This window comes from Callospermophilus lateralis, chromosome 18, assembly GCF_048772815.1.
Source record: "Callospermophilus lateralis isolate mCalLat2 chromosome 18, mCalLat2.hap1, whole genome shotgun sequence".
NCBI lineage: Eukaryota > Metazoa > Chordata > Mammalia > Rodentia > Sciuridae > Callospermophilus > Callospermophilus lateralis.
Window position 1 is genome coordinate 41,439,204 of NC_135322.1, and position 15,286 is coordinate 41,454,489.

General features: G+C 46.9%; 1 protein-coding gene across 1 annotated transcript; it reads left to right on the forward strand.

The window, feature by feature from the left end:
• Nucleotides 1-510: 510 nt before the first annotated feature.
• Nucleotides 511-15,031, forward strand: Usb1 (U6 snRNA biogenesis phosphodiesterase 1). The gene is made up of 7 exons (XM_076837891.2): nt 511-694; nt 1,792-1,958; nt 5,564-5,747; nt 10,181-10,234; nt 11,536-11,641; nt 12,869-12,952; nt 13,991-15,031. The coding sequence occupies exons 1-7, from the start codon at nt 573-575 to the stop codon at nt 14,093-14,095; spliced, it is 822 nt and encodes a 273-aa protein (XP_076694006.1). The 5' UTR covers nt 511-572; the 3' UTR covers nt 14,096-15,031.
• Nucleotides 15,032-15,286: the final 255 nt, after the last annotated feature.

The following is a 15,286-nucleotide window of genomic DNA, read 5'->3' on the forward strand; positions in this document are numbered from 1 at the left end:
GGCCGGGTCGGACACGCCGGGTGCGCCAGACTGTGCCTACCGAGGCCGGGCCGGCGCGCTTCGGCTGACCAAGGGAGGGCGCTCAGTTCGCGCCCACCCAACCCGGCCTCAGGGGAGACGACTGCCGGTTCCGCCCCCCGCCCGACTCCTGCACCTGACAGCGAGAGCCCGCCTGGACCCTCTCATCTTCCGGAACCGATGCGCGTCTAAACCGCTCGGCTTAGCTCTGAGAGCAGCGGCCCCGGGGCTCGGACTTTGAACCGGTTTGAGGAGGGGGCCCCGGGACCTGTGAAACGGGCACACCAAGGATGGAGCGGGGAGGCTCCGGGAGGCCCGGTAGCCCTCCACGCGCAGCCAGCGGGCAAAAAGCATGCGGACAGCGTGCAGATCGCGGACACCGTCCTCGCTAGTGTCCCGCGGGTCCCGCCCCTTCTGGCCCCGCCCGGCCCCGCCCCGAGGCGGTGATACCCTCGCCCCGCCCCCCCCCGGGAGCACTTCCGGCTCAGCGGAACACGGGGTGCGGGCTGAGGTTGCCCGCCGCCCTGACCCGTGAAGGTGTAGCACAAGGCCCCATGAGCGCTGGACCCCTGGTGGGCTACAGCAGCAGCGGCTCCGAAGATGAGGACGAGGCTGAGGCTGAGATCGAGGCCGCGACCGAGGGGCGGACCAGGCCCGGGGCTGGGGGCTGTCGTCGGTGAGGATCGAGGAAGTCTCTTTCGCCGAGGCGCGGATTTGCTTGAGAACCCCGCCAGACCCGAGCGTCTGTCGACTGGGGAGGGGAGGCGGTTCCCGGGGAAGGAAAAGCGGGAAAGGAGGATCCAAAGGGCACCCCTGGACACAGCCCCAGAGTGCCCCCACCAGGCTCCAGCAAGGTTGGGAGGCAGGACGCCAGCTCGGGTCCAACCTGGGGCGCTGACAGGTTCTGTATTCTGGAAGGTAGCACACCGTCCCGGGTCTGTTTCCTCATTTGAACACAATTGCAGTGATAATAGTTGCTTAAGCTTATGGAGACCCAGGTGCGATGGCACATGTCAGAGACCCGGGGAGGCTGAGGCAAAAAGATCACAATATCGAGGCTGGCCTCCTGCAACTTAGACTCTGACTAAAAATAAAATTAAGAGGGGATGGCTGGGAAGGCAGCTTTATGGTAAAGTGCCCTAGGATCTCCAGAACCACTGCCTTCCCTCAAACACAGCATATGTAGAGCCTTTTAATTCAACCAACAAATACTCATTGAGCACCTAGTCTGAGCCAAACTGAAGACTGGGAACTTAAGTGGACAAAAGCCATGAAAGTCTATTTTTTTTTTTTTTTTTTTTTTTTTTTGTGGGCCCTAGGTTCTTAAGTAACTATCTTTGCTGAGTGCTTTATAAGCAGTATCACTGTTGATGGCCTGGTAGTTTTGTCAGGTAGAAATACAGTTAACGCATGAGGAAACATGTATCTCAGAAAGGATACATCACTTGCCCAAGATCACAGAGCTAGAAAATGCTGCTCCATCTCAGGCCTGTCCAACCAAGGATGTAATACCTAAACCACACCTTGCTGCCTGCCCGAGTGTTTCTCATGGGGACCATGCTTCATTCTAAGGTCTGCTTCCCAGACTTGTTGAGAGACTCCAGTGCAAATACTTGGGAGAAAGCTTTGTGACTTTCTAGAAGCTACCCCATGTACTTGCCCAGAAAACCACACTCAGGATCATATTTATAAGGGGTTACAGCTTTTGTTGTGTGTATAAAAGCAGAGAATGCTAAAAAGATAAATGTGCTTGTTTTCTTTTTTCTTCTGCAGTGGCCAGAGTCCTGATCCTAGTCAGAGGTTTCCAGTGCCCGACAGTGTACTGAACATGTTCCCCAGCTCAGAGGAGAGGCCTGAGGATGACAGTGCAAAACATGGGGGACGTGTGCGCACCTTTCCCCATGAGCGAGGCAATTGGGCCACCCATGTCTACCTACCATGTGAGTCATGTATGACAGGCAAACAGTTGAGACCAATAGGTGCCTCTTGATGTATTTAGCTACAACTAAGAGGAAGAAACCAGAACCCTGTCTGTGCCACCCCAGCCCTGATAAGTGGATAGCAGGCAAAAAAAAAATGCTCAGAGTTAGACTTCATCCACTATCTACTGCTCTGGGTGTCCTTTGGACTTCTCAGATCTCAGTTTTCTCGCCTGCAAAAAGGAGATAATAGTAATACCTATCTTTGGAAGATGAACTTAGATAATTTCTGTCAGGTTCCTAGTACAATACACAAGTAGGTGGTGGCTCTTATTATTTTGTGTAGCCTTCTCCCATTATCAACAACATCCCCCACCAAGAATGGTGTACTTGTCACAGTTGATGAGCCTACATTGGTACATCACCATCACCCAGACTTCAAAGTTTGTATTAGGGTTCACTCTTGGTGTTGTCCCTTCTGTGGGGAGACTTGTGCTACCATTATGGAATCATATAATTCACTGCCCTAGGAATCCTCTCCTCCTCTTATCCATCCCTCCCTGCTTCCTCACTTCTGTGAACCACTGATCTTTTAACCATCTCCATAGTTTTACCCTTTCCAGAATGCCATGGAGTCAGAATCATTCAGTAGGTAGCCTTTTCAGATTGGCTTCTTTCACCTAGTAATACATATTGAGGGTTCCTCCATGTATGTCATGGCTTGACAGTTCACTTTTTTTTTTTTTTTTTTTTAGTACTAAATAACATTCCATTGTCTGGATGTACCATAATTTATTTATCCATTCACCTACTAAAGATGGATACTTGTGATTGCGGCCAAGTTTTGGCAGTTATGAATAAAATATAGACATCTGTGTATAGGCTTTCATGTAGACGTAAGTTTTCAACTTCTTTGGGTAAACACCAAGGAGGGCAGTTGCTGAATTGTGTGGTAACGGTTATGTTTAGTTGTGTAAGAAACCACCAAACTGTCCTCGGCAGTGGTTGTGCCATTTTATATTCCCAACAGTAATGAATCAGAGTTCCTGGTACTCTATGTCCTTGTTAGCATTTGGTATTGTCAGTATTCAGGAGTTTAGCCATTTTAACAGGTGTATTGTTGCATTTCCTTGGTGACATATGATGTGGGACATCTTTTCAGGTGCTTTTTGCCATCTGTATAGCTTCTTTGGTGAGGTGCAAATCAGATTTCTGTCCTACCTTATAATCAAATTGTTTATCTTCTTACGTTTCATTTTAAGAGTTTCTTCTATATTTTTCTGTATTTTTAATCAGACATATCTTTTGCAAATGTATTTTCTCCTAGTCTGTAGCTTTTCATTCTCTTAATATCTTTTACAAACCTGAAGTTCTTAAGTTTAATGTAGTCTACCTTTTTTTAAATATCTTTATTTTGTTTATTATATTTTTATATGGTGCTGAGAATTGAACCAAGTGCCTCAAACAAGCGAGACAAGCACTGTACCATTAAGCCTCAACCCTAGGTCATAATGAAGTCTCTTATCAATTCTAATAACTAATAAACAATATAGCAATATAAACCTTTGGGAGACCCATATTCAAACTATACCTACCAGTTCTATCAATTTCCTGGTTTTGTTTATTTGTTTGTTTGTTTGTTTTAAGAGAGAGAGAGAGAATTTTTAATATTTATTTTTTAGTTTTTTCAGCAGATACAACATCTTTGTATGTGGTGCTGAGGATTGAACCCGGGCCACACACATGCCAGGCGAGCGCGCTACCGCTTGAGCCACATCCCCAGCCCTCAATTTCCTGTTTTTAATTTCATCAATTTCTGCTGATTTGTATTATTTCTTTTCTTCTGCTTACTTGGAATAGAATTTGCTCTTTTCTAGATTTTTTTTTTATTTTTTATTTTTAGATGGACACAATATTTCTTTATTTTTTTAAATTTTTATTGGTGCTGAGAATCGAACCCAGTGCCTCACACTGAGCCACATCCCCAGCCCCTTTTTCTAGATTCTTAAAGAGGAAGCTTAGAGGATCGATTTTAGATCTTCTAATATGTGCTTTTAGTGATATAAGTATTCTTCCAAGCACCTCTTTTGCTGCATCCTACAAGTTTTGATGAGTTGTTTTCATTTTCATTTACTTAAAAATACTTGTAGGTGGTACCTGCCTATAATCCCAGCAACTGGTGGTAGACCTAGGCAAGAAGATTGCATGTTCGAGGCTAGCCTCAGCAACTTAGAGAGACTCTGTCTCAAAAAAAAAAAATCTGCAAATTTCTCCTGAGATTTCTTCTTTTACACAGGTATTATTTAAAAGTGAGTTGTTTAGTCTCTAAGTATCTGGGAATTTTCCAGTTGTCTTTCTGTTATCAGTTTCTAGTTTAATTCCATTGTGGCCCAAAGTCAGACAATGTATGATTTCTAGTCTTTTAAATTTGTTAAGGGGTTCTGATACCTCTTTAAACTGTATTTTTTGCCTTTTGTTATGTTTTATCATTTTTTCTTCATAGATGGATATGATGTATTGCATAACAGGGACATGGTTAACAGGCCTTTGGTAACATGGTGAGGCATGAAGGGGAAGCATTCTACAGCCCTGTGATCAGGTCCCAGTCATTTAAGTGAGCCTGTGCCTCTGGACTGTGGACAGCAAGGCGAGAGCCAGTTTGAAGTTATTTCCCTTCCCCCAGGTCAGTAGGGCTCCTATTAAAACACCTGCAGGTCAGGCTCTTTTAAACCTAAGGGCAGACCTTTTAAGAAAAACAGAATTTCTAAATGGTTTCTTTCTATCCCCTTGTGCCAGAAGGGCCAGAAGCACAAGATGATTTTTCTCCATTATTCTATTAGAACCTGGTAGAGTTCCAGATCCTAACCCTCAGAAAGCAGTGTGCATATGTGTATGTCCCACAACCCATATCCTCTTAGAGTTTTTAACTTTTAGATTTGTATACCCTGAGTCTCCAGCAATTTTCCTATTACAATTTAGGCCTCCCTGCGCTAGCTCTTGTTCTCACACAGGTTTCAGCTCATGTATGTCTGGTCCAATAATTGGTGAGCCTCTGTATTCAGCTGTGTGTCACTCACTTCTCTTATAGATCTAAGAAGAGCTGTTGTTTTCTTAGTTTGCTGAACATTTTACTTGTTGTTAGCATGAAGTGACAACTTCCAAACTTTTTTTTTCCCGGTACTGAGGATTGAACTCAGGGACACTTAACCACTGAGGCACCTCCTGAGCCCTTTTTTGTATTTTATTTAGACACAGGGTCTCGCTGAGTTTCTTAGGTCATCACTAAGTTATAGAGGCTGGCTTTGAACTCACAATCCTCCTGCCTCAGACTCCCTAGCCGCTGAGATTACAGGAGTACAGCACTACACCCGGCAACTTCCATGCTTTTTAATGCTGGACTATAAACCCGAAGTCTCCTCCCTGTGTGTATCTTGTTTACCTGAATTCTTTTCAGTGAGCACATGTTACTTCTTTAACCTGAAATGCATGTTAAATTTTTATTAAGCTTTATAGATACAGACTCAAACCCAGAGTAACATGGGCTTCTGTCTGCCTTCTGGGCTTTTTCACTCAGCCTTGACTCCTTGGCTAAGACAACAGCCCACCCGCTCCACTCTTCCTTCCAGATGAAGCCAGGGAGGAGTTCCTGGAGCTGCTTGATCTGTTGCTACCCCACGCCCAGACTTACGTGCCCCGGCTGGTGAGGATGGAGGCCTTCCACCTCAGCCTGTCTCAGAGTGTGGTTCTGCGTCACCACTGGATCCTCCCTTTCGTGCAGGCTCTGAAAGACCGCATGGCCTCCTTCCAGAGGTGAGCGCTTCCCTGGGCCTCTGGCTGTTCCCTCCAAGGCTTCTCCCCCTTTCCTGAGCTACTACAGCTTGGAAGTATGGGTTTCATTATCCCAGCAAAAGGAATAGAACACAGGAACATTGAAACATCTCCTAGGGCCACCTGAGGTACATCTCATCCTGTGTGACCTTGGGCACATTATAAATTCTTTATACTTCTAGTTTCTTACATACCATATAGGAAAATCCTCACTCTCTTTCTCTACACTCTCACTCAACATTTCTAACACAACTGTAGCCACATGATATCCTGAAATTTTAGTTCAGTTTTGATGGTAATGACCCAAAGTTAGTGCACAATCACAGGTTAGGGGCTCAGTCCCACGAGACTGCCCCCCACTTCAGATGCTAGCTTCTCATGTTGGATCCCCATGTTACCCACAACTCTTTTTTGATTTTGCTATAATTCAGAGGTTTCTGTGACTCCCTCCTCAGGCTTGATCATTAGCTAAAACAGCTCACAGAACTCAAAACAGTTCATTTAATAGATTATCAATTTGGATCCTTTAAAGGATATTTTAGGGGATCCAAATGAACAGGCAGATGAAGACACACATAGGGTGAGGTCTGAAATGGTGCCAGGCTCAGGAGCTTGTCTCCGTGAAGTTAGGGAGTGTGTCACCTTCCCAGCGCACCATGCATTCTTCACCAGAAGGAATTCTTCAAACCTGTGCGTTACGGTTTCTTCTGGAGGTTTCAGTATGAAGGCATTATTAACTCTAGCTCCTCTCCCCTCCGCAAAGGATGGGGGTATAGGGCTGAAAGTCCAGGCTTCTAATCATGGTTTGCTCTTTCCAGGTGACTGTCCCTCTTATAGGAGTCCAGCAAGAGTTGCCGAAAGTTCCAAAGGATTTAGGAATGCTGTGTAAGGAACCTGTCAAACACTAAATAATAGAATGAAAGATGGTCTCAGCACCCTTACTGTTTAGGAACTTATATGGGTTTAGGAGCTCTGTGTCAAGAACTGAAGCAGTGACCAATATAGATTTCTTAATTTCTCATATCTGCATACAGGGCATGGGAAGATGTCTGCCTCAGAGGTGCTTATGGTGAATGAAATTCTGCCTGCCCCTCAGCATGGCACTTGGTAAAAAGCCAGAACTGAACCCTACTTCTGGTTTTGTCTACGCGCTTACAACATTTTCCCCCTTAACTAGTTCATGCCATTCTCCTACAGAAATGCTTTTCCTGCTAGACTTGAGCAGATCAGAACCCTGCTCTTGCCAGGCATGGTGGCACATGCCTATAATACCAATGATTTGGAAGGCTGAGCCAGGAGGATCACAAGTTCAAGGCCAGTCTTGGCAATTTAGCAGGGCCCTAAGCAGCTTAGCCAGACCCTGTCTCAAGAAATAAAACAGGGTGGGGATATAGTCAGTGGTAAAGTGCCCCTGGGTTCAATTCCCAGTACAAAAAAAAAAAAATGTAAAAAAGGACCCTCCTGCTCTTTCTACCAGATGGCATGTACCCCATGAACATGAACCCCTCAGTCCTCGGAATCGTCAGTCTTGGCATTATTTACATCCTAGAGCTCATTACTCCTCACCTCCATTCATTCCCATGTCCCTCTTCCCTTCTGGAGCCCAGGTTTCCCCCCAGCAGGACTATAGCTTCTCTCTGAATAACCCACAGCCTTCTCCAGGTGCTCTGGTTAATCATGCCATTAATAGATGCTTGCTGAGTGCTTGGACATTCAGGAGGGAGCGGAGCCTGGAGGACACCTCTCTTAGAGTTCAGTGGGTCCACTGAAGGCTGGGACTGGAAAGAGCCTAAGAAGCCATGGTGGTTTTGTGACTCTGCTTTTATCTCAGAGCTTTTTTTCAAATGAGGTGTTCCACAGACACCCACTGTGTAGATGTGTGAGACAGGTAGAAATAGAAGTCTCTGGGCTGGGGGTGTAGCCCAGTGGTACAGTGCTTGCGTAGCTTGCACAAGGCCCTGAGTGGGAACTCCAGCACTGAGAGAAAAAGAAATAGAAGTCTCCTAGCCAAGGCCCATACCCACAGCTCAAGAAGCCCTAGGCCCAGAAATTCTAGTGAAGGGCTTTGCCCGACTAATAGGTTCGACCTAACTAGTTGAACCCTTTCTGAGGGCTAGAGGGGAAGATTTACTCCAAGCCAGTCAGTCATCTAGAGGATCAGGACTGAAGCTCATCTGTTCTCCAAGCCTAGCCCACCTCCTTTTTTATTGCCATATCAAATTTACTGAACTTTACGTATACTATCAGGACTGTTTTGGTCACAGATACCAGAAACTCAACCCAAAGTGGCTTAACACAAAGGGGGATTTATAAGCTGGTATAGCTACAAAGTTCAGAGGAAGCGCTAGCTTCATGATGAGGGAGTGGAGGTCACCAGAAGATGTTAGATGGCACCTGGCTCTTACTGTCTCAGCTCTGTGCACCTGAGGGACACTAGCATCTCCAGGCTGACCTGCCTAGGAAGATAGCCCTCTTTTTTTTTTTTTTTTTAAATATTTTAGTTATAAGTGGATACAATATCTTTATTTATTTTATGTGGTGCTGAGGATCGAACCCAGTGCCTCACGCATGCTAGGCAAGCGCTCTACCTCTGAGCCACAAACCCAACCCATAGCGCTCTTCTTTACTTTTTTGTTTTTGTTTTTATTTTTATTTTTGTCAGGAACAGAACTGAGGGCTTCAGACATGCTAGGCGAGCCCTTTGCCACTGAGCCACTCTCCTGCCCCCAAAAGCCCACTTTTCAAATAACTTCAGCAAAAATCACAAAAGACTTGGACTGGTTTGGCTTGGTGTTCATGCTCTCCCTTTTGTGAGTGAAGAGTTAAAAAGCCCTTTCTCCTTCTACTTAAGAAGCTTTCTCTGCTAGAACACTGTTCCCTGACCAAGGGCAGCTTGTCAATAAGTTCTAGGTCTGGGAACAGCAGAGTTGCCCAGGGTGCAAGACAAAGGAAATGAGGCCCCTGGTGGGAAGTCACAGTTCTGGGCCTCCTTGAACCCACTTGTTCTTTGATAGGCAGGTGCCAATTAAGACTCTGGAAACTTCACCCAAGAGTTATTTCTAGAGTACCCGAGGGGTACCCAAGGAGTACATAGGTGGCTTTTTCCCTTGTTTACTTGGGAAACAGCTCCAGAGAACTGCCCCTGGATTGCTGGATTGGTTCCCTCTGAGGAGATGCATTTGATGTGCCCCGTGGCTCAGTGTTTCTTGCTCTGTGTCCTGAGTGGGGCCCAGCCAGCCATGGCCTCTTTGAGCTTGATTGTCAGGTTGAGTCCAAGATGACTGAGAACAAGCAGTGCACCCCGGATTCTGTTGCTGCCACTGAGGGCAGTCTCTGCTCTGACAGGCCAGGCCTAGGTCAGTGCCTGCAGCTGAAGGGGCAGTGGCTGGACACAACATCCAGTGTTGATGGCAGAACACTTATCTGACACCTTCCAGAACTCTTTCCAAAATCTGTGCTTTCCAAAGAACTAGTGGTTCTGTCATCCCTTACATTTTCCCCAAAAGGGATACTGAGCGGGAAGGCGGGCGCTGGCTGGCTGACTTCATGCACGTGGACAGGTTGTGAGGCTCTGTCCAGCCACAGATATGTCTATTCCTTCCACAGGGATGAATCCTTTGGCCTGGAGGCTGTGAAATTATCTTTTCCTATGATGGGACTTGCCAAGTTGGTCCACGAGGGGCAAGAAGCCAGTCTGTCCCTTTGCGATCACCAGTGTCTTTAGGACACAGCCAGCACCTAACTGACTGAACCTGACTGGTCCCCATGTCACTCATCTGAGGGGTCAATGGGGGCCTGTTTCTGCCTCCTTTCACACCATTGGAGACCCACTATTCCTAGAGCCTCATAGGAGAGAGCACGGGCTTCATCAGGCAGACTGAGGTTCAAATTCTGCCTCGAAAGCTTCAGTTTCCCTGTCTATAAAATGGGCATAATTATAGTGCCTGCCTCAAAGGTTCATGTGAGGATCCCATGAGCTGATAAGCCCCAAACCCGAAGCTCAGCCCTTGCACATGGGAAGTGTTCTTGTTATTGCTTAGACTAAATCAGTGTTGTCCTTGTTTTAACCTGCAAGGCACAATTTGGCCCTCATATGATTTGTTATCACCCACTGGTGATTAAGACTTTCTCTCAGTTCCCATCAGTAAAGTTGAGATAGTCTCAAATTGTTTGGAATGAACTGCTCTTATCAAAATAAAAATTTTTTGCTAGCATCTAAATGATACTACATATACTTGTACAGGGTGATGTTAAGGTCTTGCTAGCTCTAATTAGGGTTCAGTTTACCATTTATATAATGAGGTGACAATATTAAGTATAAAGTTCTATTTCTCAAGTGCTATTTATCAAACTATTTTTCTTTTTGTTTTTTCTTATTCTTCCTGAAATATGATCTTTTTTCTTCTAAATTTCAGATTCTTCTTTACTGCCAACCGTGTAAAGATTTATACCAATCAAGAGAAGACCAGGTGTGTCCCCCTGATCCCAAGTCACTACCAGAAGAAGAGTCTTTGGTGGAGTGCTTTTTGTTAAATTTTTAACCAAGTCTGCCAGATTATAGGGAAGCTGTTCCCAAATCTGAATTTTCATTAAGAAAAAGAACTGGGAGGCCAGGCATGGTGGCATATGCCTATAATGCCAGACATTCAGGAGGATCAAAGTTCAAAGCCAGCCTGGGCAAGTTAGTGAGACCCTGTCTCAAAAAGTAAAAAGGGCTGGGATGTAGCTCTGTGATAGATCGCTTGCCTGAACTATGAGGCCCCAGGTTCAATCCTCAGTGATACAAAAATGAAAGAAAAATAACTGGGGGAACATTGGGAGGGGTCCCAGAGGTGGAGCAGATGGGGCCCTTGTCGGTATAGGGAAGAAAGCCAGTGACATGAAAAAAAAAAAAAAAAAAACCTGCTCCTGCCCGTCTGCATCCCTAGTTTTAACCTTTATCTCACACATTCTGCTGTCTGACTTTTGTGTGCTACACCAGCATCCCCACAGTGACATCATCACACACCTCCCCTTGATTCATCCATTGCTGGGCAGTTGTGAGGCTCAAAAGAGGCCAGTGGATTTTAAAAGCATTAAATGAATATAAGAAGAAATTATCATTACCAAGGTTTCAGAGCGAGCCCCAATGTCCCCTCCACTCACTGAGCCACCCTCTCTCAGCACCTCTGAAAGGGCTTACTCCTTCCTTCATTCTGTGCTCTAAAATTTATTAAGCTACTGAGTTTCCAGGAGGGAGGAATTGGCAGCGTCACATACCGCTGAACAAGTGAGGACAGAGGAGTATCCTTGGCTTTAGTGACAAGGAGGTCATCAGCAATCAGCAACTGGCAGGCACTCTTGCCAAAGGTTTGGAGACAGGAGGCAAGGAAGTAGGGGGCAGGAAAGCTGGACCAAACACCTTTTTAAGAAGTTTTCCTGAGAACAGGATGGGGGCTGGCTGAAGCTGTGGGTCAGGAAGGGTTTTAACCATACTACATGGTTCTGTATGGGAGAGCGGCCTGAGCACTGTGGGAAGAGGTGGACCCAGGGGGCAGAGTGCAGAGCAGTAGCAGCAGGAACCATGTGGGTTGAACCTGGGGAAAGAAGGCTTAGAGACGGAGGAGGAGGAAGGAGAGGCTTATGGAGCAGCCCTGGAAGCTCAGGAGGGAGGTAGAGTGAGCCTATGGCCAGGCTTCCTGCCTGGTGCGTCCCGCTCCTCCTTGGGTGGTCTGTGCCCTCAGAGGCTGCATCTCATGCCCATGTTTCCTTTGCATCTGCCTCTCCCTAGGACCTTTGTTGGGCTTGAGGTCACTTCAGGGCATGCCGAGTGCCTGGACCTGGTTTCAGAGGTTGACAGAGTCATGGAGGAATTCGACCTCACCACTTTCTATCCGGTAATGAACAGGGTTGGAGATAATGAATGGAGATACTTATTGTCTCTTCAACGGGCTGCTGCTTCTCCACTGGCCCGTCTCTAACTGGAATAAAACCATCCTTAAAGAAGCCTTCATCAGAGGCAAATTAAAGAGCCCTCCAGACTTTGCTGTGTGGAGTGTCCCAGATGCCAGCCCACAGAGGACACATGCCACTGGGAGGTGAGGGATCTGAGGTGCAGCTAGATGCGGCCCATCCAAAGACTAATGTTTTTTAAAACTCCATATTTTAAATATGGTCCAGTATGTCTCCTACTGCATAATGTCTCCATGTTTGTTTTATATTTCTTAAGAAGTAGTTGTCTCCCACAATTTTTAGCAAAATTGACCCTCTGGGAAGAGTTGTAGCTTTGCATACTTTACTACACCTGCCACGAGCTCTCCGGGGGTACTGAAGAGTCCAGGTGGAATGTCAAGGCTTTAAAGGGCCCATTGATTTTATTTGATATATTTTTTTAAAACCATGCTGAAATATTTAACAATGAACTTGAATGGAAATAAGTATTATTTCTTTAAAATTTTTGAATTTTGTTCATTTCATCTGAAAAGTATGGCATCTGTTAGGATGTTCTAGATCGGAAAACAGAGGCAGATCCTGGTTTCTCTTCCGTAACCCCAGATTTAATGACTCTCTGTATGATATTTAAAGGAAAGCCTCTCAGAACAGATTGTCTTAGTTAGCTCAAGCTGCCATAATAAAATACCATAAACTGGGTGTCTAAAACAACAGAAATTTGTTTCCTCACTTTCTAGAGGCTAGTTATCCAAGATCCAGGTGCTGGCCTGGTTGGTTGTGGTAAGGACTCTGGCTTATAGACCAGTTCCTCCCACTGTGCCCTCCCCTCCTGGAGGATAGAAGTGGGAGTACACAAGATCCCCAGAATCTCTCCTGCCAAGGGCACTCACCCCATCATGAGAGTCCCTTCCTCGTGATCATATCTAGCCCTAATTACTCCCATAGGCCCCTCTCCAATTGCCATCAGAATGGTGGGGTTAGGTCTTCAATATGTGAATTTGGGGAAGGGGATAAGACCAACTGCAGGCTATTTTATCTTTCTGCTGTCCTTGGGATCAACGCTAAGGGTCAGATCTCTCAGGCCAGGGATCCAGCAAGAATATTCTGACAGCTCTGTCCCAGACCTGCTGTGGCATCCAGGTGATAGCCTGCATCCCTCTTTTCCTCTACAGGACCCTTCATTCCACATCAGTCTGGCCTGGTGTGTGGGTGATGCTCGTCCCCAGCTAGAAGGACAGTGCCTGCAGGAACTACAGGTAAATTCCCAGGGCAGGAGCAGAGAGTGCTGAACTCTGGAAGGACAAGGTGGACACTGGGGAGGGGAAGGACTAAGCATTCAAACCTGTATGCCTGGGAAGCCAGTGAAATGGAAAAAAAAAAACAAAAAAACCCCTCAAACGTTACCTTGCAACTCAAAGTGTGGTCCCTAGACCAGCAGCACCAGCAGTACCTGGAAGCTTATTAGTAATACTATTGCTTTGATCCCACCCCTTGCCTAGGAAAGCAGAAATGCATTTTAACAAGATCCCTAGGGATGTGTGTTGCAGGAGGCTGTGAGGAGGCTGCTGGTTTTCCCTGCAAGGCTTGGGCTTGGCCTGTACTGGGAGTGAGTGGAGGGTGCCAGGTGTAAGGAACACCCAGCCCCCAGAACCTAGCACAATTTGATAGTAGGTGAGATGTTTTACCCTCCCATTAGTGCCCCTGGGGGAGAACCAACAGTACATGGGCAGCAGTGACCGGCAGCTGATGCTCTGCCCCTGGCAGAGGCAGTGGGGAGGCAGGCCATGTGGGAATGCGGCTTATGCTGCTTAGCTGGCATTTCTGTTTTTCAAGAGAAGCCAGAAATGCAGATTTTTATGTGTATCTCCCAGTTTTCAAATATTGGAAAATGATATCGATTTTTAAAAACACTTTGTGAGGCAGGCAGACTCTGTGCAGGCCACAGACCATCATGGAGTAGCCTCCCTGCTCTGCCTTGGTCCTGCTGGGAGCAAGAGAGAGCTCGGACTTTTGACTCTAGCAGACCTGGGTCCCAGTCCTGGTCCCCCTGGTTTCTGAAACCCAGAGCTTTGAGCTTTGTGTCCTCATCTATAAGTTGGGGTGGTAGATGGACGGCACAAAGTTGCAGGGGTGATTAGACCAGACAGCTCCTGCAGAGCCGGGGGCTGCATGGCTGCTTCCCCCTCAGCATTGTCTACCCTCTGAAGGAATTCACGAGGCTGCTTTTGTTTGCCATGCCCTCTGGGTCTGGGATTTCCCTTAATGTGACTGTGCTGTCCCGCTGCTGGCTGAAGGAAATCTTGGATGAGTTTGAGGATTCTGAGATGCTGCTCCGCGTGCTCACCGAGCAGGTGCGCTGCAAGTCTGGGAACAAGTTCTTCTCCATGCCTTTGAAGTGAGCACAGAAGCCTTACTTGTCCAGGCCCCTCTGCAGGCCAGGCCGTGAAGAGGAATAGTCCATGGGAACACTCCCAGCCTCCCTCTAAGAGGCCCACTCATGCCTCTGGACTGAGTGGTGTTGCCATCCTGGATTGTCCTGGAGGCTCTTCTCCCAGTCCTTTGGGGTTTCAGGTTGGATGCAGCTGTATTGTGGTCATTCCCAGGAGTCACCAGTAGAGGGCAGCCTGGGTTTCCTAATTCTTGCACTGTGGCTATGCAGAAAAGAAAAATGAGGGCTGCCAGGAGAGCCCACCCACACTCAGCCAGAATCCCCATCATAGTCCCCCTAATGAACAGCCCCCTCTCTGCCACTCCCCCTTCTGTGTTTAGTATTTTGATGCCCTTGGCCTCATACCAGGTTTTTTTAAATCATCATGCACTGCCTTATCCCTGTCAAGCAAGGACATAGGGTTCTTCCGAGAGTCTGTCACCCTCCTTCCTTGAAGTATGTCACTTTTATTTATTTTCTGTTAATCCCAGCCCCTCCTGTGCCAACAGAGACCATTTCGGGGCCAAGGTACAGGGTGGTAATTTGTGGTTCAGCATCAGTTTTCTCCATTCTTTCCTCCCACTCGCCCCCAGCCAGGTGCCTGGGAGACTTGAGCAGATGTTTCATTTTGGCCTAGCCATGGCTGAAAGCCCGGCCTCCAGCACTCTGTGACCTCTGGCTTCCCCACCAACTTTCCCAATTCCCCCTGTCAGTGCCTGGGCATTCTGTAGGGAACCCGGAGGGAGGACCAGGGATGCACAGGACCTTTATTTTTTCAATCCCTCACCAAGGTGAAGGGCCAGCCCTCTCCAGTTATTATCTGGGTTTCTGGTAATAGATGAAGAAATGTTTTTGTTATAGTTTCAAATTATGTTCAACAAATAAAAATTGCATTTTTAAAAATTTTTCTGTCTTGTTTTGGACTGCAAGAAGGTGAGTGAGAGGTGACTCTCCTCTGTCCCTGCCTCCCCAGGTGTGCTTCACAATTTAGAGGGTCTCTTGTGAGTCTCTTATGACTTCTAAGGTGGGCTAAAGGGGCACTAATAAGGTTTCAGTAAAATGAGGGTGGGGTCGCCCAGCCTTGCCAGGCCCGCACACGGGAGGCTGCCAGAGCACATGTAGCCAGGGCTGGGCGTGTGGCAAGGGATCGCCTTCCCCGTTC